At 46.1% G+C, this 6000-nt stretch overlaps 1 protein-coding gene across 1 annotated transcript in view; it reads right to left on the bottom strand.

Annotated features, from left to right (window-relative positions):
* Positions 1-1512: 1512 nt before the first annotated feature.
* The window catches only part of VAT1L (vesicle amine transport 1 like), a 171420-nt gene continuing 166932 nt past the window's right edge, over positions 1513-6000 (bottom strand). Inside the window, exon 9 of the mRNA XM_012437497.3 lies at positions 1513-4044. Coding sequence (XP_012292920.1) covers positions 3946-4044 — 99 coding nt within the window. The 3' untranslated portion in view covers positions 1513-3945. The remainder of the gene's footprint in view (positions 4045-6000) is intronic.

Raw genomic sequence — 6000 nt, 5'->3', positions numbered from 1 at the left:
TGTCTGTGGTCTCAGCTTCTTCAGAGGCTAAGGTGGGAGGACTGCTTGAACCCTGGAGGTTGCAGTGAGGTGTGATTGTGACCCTGTACTCCAGCTTGGACAACAGAGCAAGACCCAATCTCAAAACAAAACAAAAGCAAAAAACAAGAAACTTAGCAGTGTGTGACTTCCTAAGAACTTCACTGACAGCGTGACTTCCTACTTTCTCAATTCTAGTTTATATACGTGGTGTTTTATTGACATAGACTTGACTGTTTTGTTGGCTTTCTGCTGAGAAATACGGCAAAACACAATACACCCTCCCCAGCCATGAACTGTGCTTTTGTGAAACCCTAGCTTTTGGATATTTAGTTTTGTGTATCTCTTTGGTGACCTGGAGGATTTTAGGTCATGAAAAGGAAAACTATTGATGAGACCTGTGGGTTTCAAAATCAGTATGTCACCAAACATGTGCATGGGAGACTGGAAAAATAAATATACTTCTGGACATGCATATTATTTGCTACCAAGCAAGACAAATTTACAAGCATATCCTTGAAATCAGAGAAAACCGAATCCCTAATGGGTTTGAGGTGAACAAGGGATCGCTAATTTGAAATGCATTGTATTTTACCCTTATTTGAGGTTCAGGGTAGCATGATCAGGTGGTGGCGAGAATGCATTCTGGAGGCAAGAGAATGCTTTGAAATTGGTGAGTTCTAGCTCTGTCACTTACTAGCATGTGATCTTAGGCAAGGGCACAAGCTCCCCGTATTTCAATCTTGTCACCTGTATGTGGACGTGATAGACCTTACCTCTTGGAGCTGTGCGGAGGGCATGTGAATTAATAAGTGGACAGTTCTTAGCAACACATGGCAGGTTGCCTTATGACTGTTTGGCATTATTGTTGTCCTGTACTTATTGTTATCTGTATCATCACTGTCATCCTGATCACAAGATAGTTTTTATGGTTTTGTTTTGCTTTGTTTTGTTGAGACAGAGTCTCGTTCCGTTGCCCAGGCTGGAGTGCAGTGGTGTGATCTTGATTCACTACAAGCTCTGCCTTTTGGGTTCAAGTGATTCTCCTGCCTCAGCCTCCTGAGTAGCTGGGATTACAGGTGTGTGCCACCACACCCAGATACTTTTTGTATTTTTGGTAAAGATGGGGTTACACCGTGTTGGCCAGGCTGGTCTCAAACTCTTGACCTCAAGTGATCCACCGGAGTTGGCTTTCCAAAGTGGTGGGACTACAGGTGTGAGCCACCGTGCCTGGCCCATAGGATGTTTTCAATAGTTTTATTCTTTTCTTTTACCTAATGGTTTTACTTTCTAGCTGGAGGGAAACTGAATTGGTTTTAAAGGATTTTCTCCTCTTACCTTCTGTTTTCTTTATGAGGTCTTTAGTTTCTCATCTGGAGATGATCCGACCAGGTTTTTAACTTTTCCTTTTTCAGTTCCCCATTCTTTACATATTAAACAGTGCGACTGCTTATCCAGCAATGATGTATGTGGAATAACAGATGCCAGGCAAGGTTTGGCTATGCTGAATACTTTATATTTTTGTGTAAACATAATTTGCTTTGTAGGCACAATATAACAAAAGCTCTAAAGCCACGAAGACATTAGACAATGTTTCAGTTCACTTCAATCAAGCTTAAATTACAGAGAAGCCTTCACAGTTCCTTTAAGGCAGACTGAGACATTCTGTACACTTCCTTCAGAAATGACAATCAAGAGACAGGGAAGAAGGTGCTTAAAATGAGAGCACGTTGAACAATTAACTTGTGTCCCCCCATTCTTCATGGCAGAAATTGGTCTTAGTGGTCAAACTCTAGTTTTCTCATTCTGTATTGAGAGGAATGGGTTTTCTTTAACCACCTGGCATAATTTGTGATTACTGGATTAACTTTGCTAGTTGAACAGACCCAAACCAAACCGATTTGGGGGGGATGCCTTTTTATACCTCTCCTCTGCACATAACGAAGGAGGTGTGAATTCTGAGTGTAGCTGAGTTCCCACTTTTCTGGGGAAGGACAGCCCTAATATGGCCAATGGCTCTTTACTTCTTCAGCTCTGGAAAATCCCACTTCAGCCCAACTTACCAGGAATGCCACTTGGATGACAGTTCTCCTTAGGGGACTCCCTTTTCAGCATGGTTACGGGAGAAATGACCAATAACATAGCACTTAGCAAAGGTAATAGGGGAATAAACGCCCCATTATCTCTCTGAATGGCCCAGAACTGGAATATTGGTGAGTCCTGGAGTAGGAAGGAAAGATGATGTTGGTGTCCTCTTTTGGGATACTCACATCACTTGGTTCCTCAGATGACAGCACCCTTTCTGGTCTTCATATTTTATACACACATTCACAATGAGGAGAAACTCTTCAGATAAATATTTGGCATACATAAGTCATCATAAGCTTAGGATAGGAAAAAAGGACATGATGAATGAGGTGACATTTGCTACAAAGGGACTTTGGAAATCAGACAGGTAATTGCTAAGATGCATTCATTCCTACCACCGGGGAAAGGGTTGGGTCCACCCTAAGGCTTGTTGGTGGAGAAACTGGGCAACGTGAAAGCCCTTTGATATTTTTCAGAACACAAAGAAGGATGGGGTACCAATACCATGAGCTCCTAGTATTTTCAGATTGGTCTGTGAGTGAGAGAGTTAACCATTTTAGCCAAAAGGACTGGAAGGAGGGAATGAGGAGGTCCACTGGGGGAGACATTGGGATTCCTTCTCTTTCTCAAGGGTAAGTATATTCATCGCTCAAGCACAGTCAAATGTCATGGGAGTGGGGTTACTTAGGAGCTGAAAACCTGAACAAGGTGTGTAAGCAGGTGGCTTGGTCCTTGGTTCCCCAGGAGCAAGGGCACTGAAGATTCTGCACCGGAGGTTTATATATGGGAGGGGAGGAACTGTACATCTGGCACCAGATGCTGAATATACACCTTTTGTATCACTAGAGTTGGTTTCATTTTGGCACATGCTTTGGCACGGAAGGAGATACTCATTGATTTTTCTACCTGTGGTCTGCAAGGGAACTCTTCCTTGGGGGATCCACGGTCAGAGTGGTCACTTTCCACCAGCGATTGAAAATCGCAGAATTGGTAATGCAGGTGGCAAGTGTGCAAACACCAGCGATTCTCAGGAACGACTTCTGAATGCGTCTCGTATGTGGTGAGTTTTCTTAAAATAAATATGGAGCAGGAAGAATCCTGCTGATGAGATGTGTTTTGGAGGAGAAATCTCCATGGCAGGGCCTCAAACTCATGCTGTTGACGCACTGTCTACTGTAAAAAAAATCTATACCTGCCTCCCTGTGTTTATGGATAAGAACCAGTGGAAGGGTCAAACACTGAAGTGGGATAGAAGAGAATGGCTCAAACTTTTGATCATAGTTGTCTCTTAAATGGAGAGAGAAAAAGCACTAGTAGGAGAGTTTCTAAATTTGTGGGTGCATGAAAACATCTCCTGGCCTACTCTCTTTCTGCCGGCCAAATTGGCAAGTGTTCTCATCAGAGGCAAGGGTGGCCGGCAGCGAAAAAGTGTCATTGGCCTGAAGAGTTCTAGGAGCTAGACAGGGCTCTGTGATAACACCTTTCCATTCAAACTTGTCGTTCCCCGTGTCTGGTCTCTTAGGCATAGAGCCCGGGGCTTGTATTAATTTGCAAGGCTGTTCTAGAACTGTCAAGAAGAACCCACAGACAGACGGTTTTGATACAGGGGAGAGGGGAGTGTGTAATACGCAGATACAGGGACATAATACTGCATGGAATGGGATTGGCACTTAATTTCAAAAAACAACAGTGATCAACAGCTTTTTAGCTCAGCTGACTGCAGACAAACACGACACGCACTGGACTACAGCATTTGTTCACTGGGGCACAGAAGAGTTTGCTCAGCCGGGTCCTCTTCTTCCAAACCATCTTTCACATTCTCCCATCTGGGTTCCTGGGTTACTGGATAAAGGGCATCCGCTCCTTGTTCTCGCTGTCTCCCTCGTGGTCCTCTTCCTCTTCCCCTGCTTCACTGGTCTCTGTGCTGTCATTGGCCATCTGTCATTCAAAAGAGGATGTTAGTGAGGGCTGTGCAACCCGGCCCCGTCATCTCTGAGCATCTGAGGAAGTCCCATGGGAGGACTTCTTGGGGGCTGGGAGCCGGGGTTGCTTGTTTCCTTGGAAGGCAGTGTGGGATTAGCCGTCACACGACAGGCTCCCTAAGAGACGGTGCTAAGATAAAGATTTGAATGTAAGTATCTGGAATTTAGGAGATGATCCCAGGAAGCACTAACAGGGGAGTGAAGAAATGAGACGGAAAAGGGGAAGAATCCAAGGCAGGGCATGTAGGTAAGCTGGTTCCTGTGTTGGCAGTGGGACCGAGTCCTGCTGGGGACCTCTGAGAGACCCTATGGGGCACATCTTAGAGTCTGCCCTTCTGAGGGATGAGGAAACCTCGCTATGGCTAAGGTCTGTTCTCAGGGGAGGGGAGTTATCTCTCAGTATCTCACGCAGGTTCTATGCAAATAAAGCATGCTCTGGTGACCAGAGTTAGCTCTGAGGCAGTCGGGGGGCAGGTGCCCACCAAAGGAAGCCCCTGGAATGCAGGGGACCCGACTGCCAAGGGGAGATGGGAGGGGTATTGAGAACATCAGCTGCACTGAGCCACCAGGGTTGAAGTACTGATGCTGTCACTTAGGAAGAGCAGATACAACAACCAGAACAAAGGTGTATTTATCTACTTTTAGGTCTCTGTTCCCCCACTGGAATACAGGTTCTGGGAGCAGAGGGATTTTGCCTGGCTCCTTTTCTTTTGTTGATCACTGGTACCTGGCATAGTTAGGATTGCCTCTCTGGGCTTTCCTTTCCTCCGTCATTACAGTGGCGGTAAATCCACCTGCCTTATAAAGTTGTTATAAGAACCAGGTGAAAGAACACGGAGTAATATCTCTAAAGAGTCTAGCAAAGGGCTGAGCACGAGAGAGGCTCCGAACAAATTAGTTCTGTTCATTAACGTCCCCCTGCAAGAGCTGTGCCTCAGATTTCTTTTCTGTTCTAAGCTCCTAGATCTAGGTTGGGTCCTGGGTCTCCCAAACTGGAGTCCCCACCTGCATCACGGCTTATTCTGACAAACAAGAATTTGGCCCTTGAATTTCAGCCCACCCCGTGTTCTCTCACCTGAAGCTGGGCTTTTCCCCTCGACCACGCATGTGCAATGCCTTCACCCTGGAATGTCATCCCTCCACTCCATCAGCCCAGTCCATGCCTACTTTTCCTTTAGAGCTGATCCTACTTCCTTGAGGAAGCCTTTCCAAAGGTCCCTAAGTGGAACAATCTCCCTATTGTGAGCTTTCGTGGCCCAGATACCTCTTCTATGTAGCACTGATCAAGAGTTACAGTCTCCCATTTATATGAATGGCCCATGGACCAGTGTCCATCTGCCCCTGCCAAACTGTAGACACCACAGGAGAGGACCAGGTCTCTGCAGTTTTCTTCCCTACAACTAGGTACCTGTGCAGTAAGTGCTTTTAGGATAACGTAGAACTAACCAACTATGGGAGGGGAAGAACTGCACATGTCCCTTAGTAGTCTATTATAATGCATAGTCACCAATATGCCAATTTGCTCACAGACACTGGTCCTTTTAATCTTCTCAATGAGCCTATGAAGAAGTAACAATAGTAGTAATTATTGTTAGTTCTGTTCTGCAGCAGTGGAAAGGGAGACACTGAGGTGATGTAGCCACAGATGTAAGGGCAGCAGAGGTCAGGAGCCTTCAGGAAAGGCCACCCGTGTTCTCTAGGGCACTGGTCAGATGGCCAGGACTGGGGCAGGGCTGCCCTCTGGTACTGTGGGGTGTGGAGGCAGCAGTTCTGCCCTCCTCCGACCCCATGACCCATCGCAGGATGAGTTCCGACTTTGCTTTCGCCCAGCCTCATCAAGAGGAGGCTCTGAGCAGGAGAGACTCCACTCTTAGGGCTTCCCAGGAAATTCGCTTCTGGAGCTGCCAATAAC

The sequence above is a fragment of the Aotus nancymaae genome, unplaced genomic scaffold (genome assembly GCF_030222135.1).
Source record: "Aotus nancymaae isolate 86718 unplaced genomic scaffold, 86718_ANA_hifiasm-v0.15.2.pri h1tg000030l, whole genome shotgun sequence".
Lineage (NCBI taxonomy): Eukaryota > Metazoa > Chordata > Mammalia > Primates > Aotidae > Aotus > Aotus nancymaae.
This window is presented reverse-complemented; position numbering and strand designations above follow the sequence as displayed.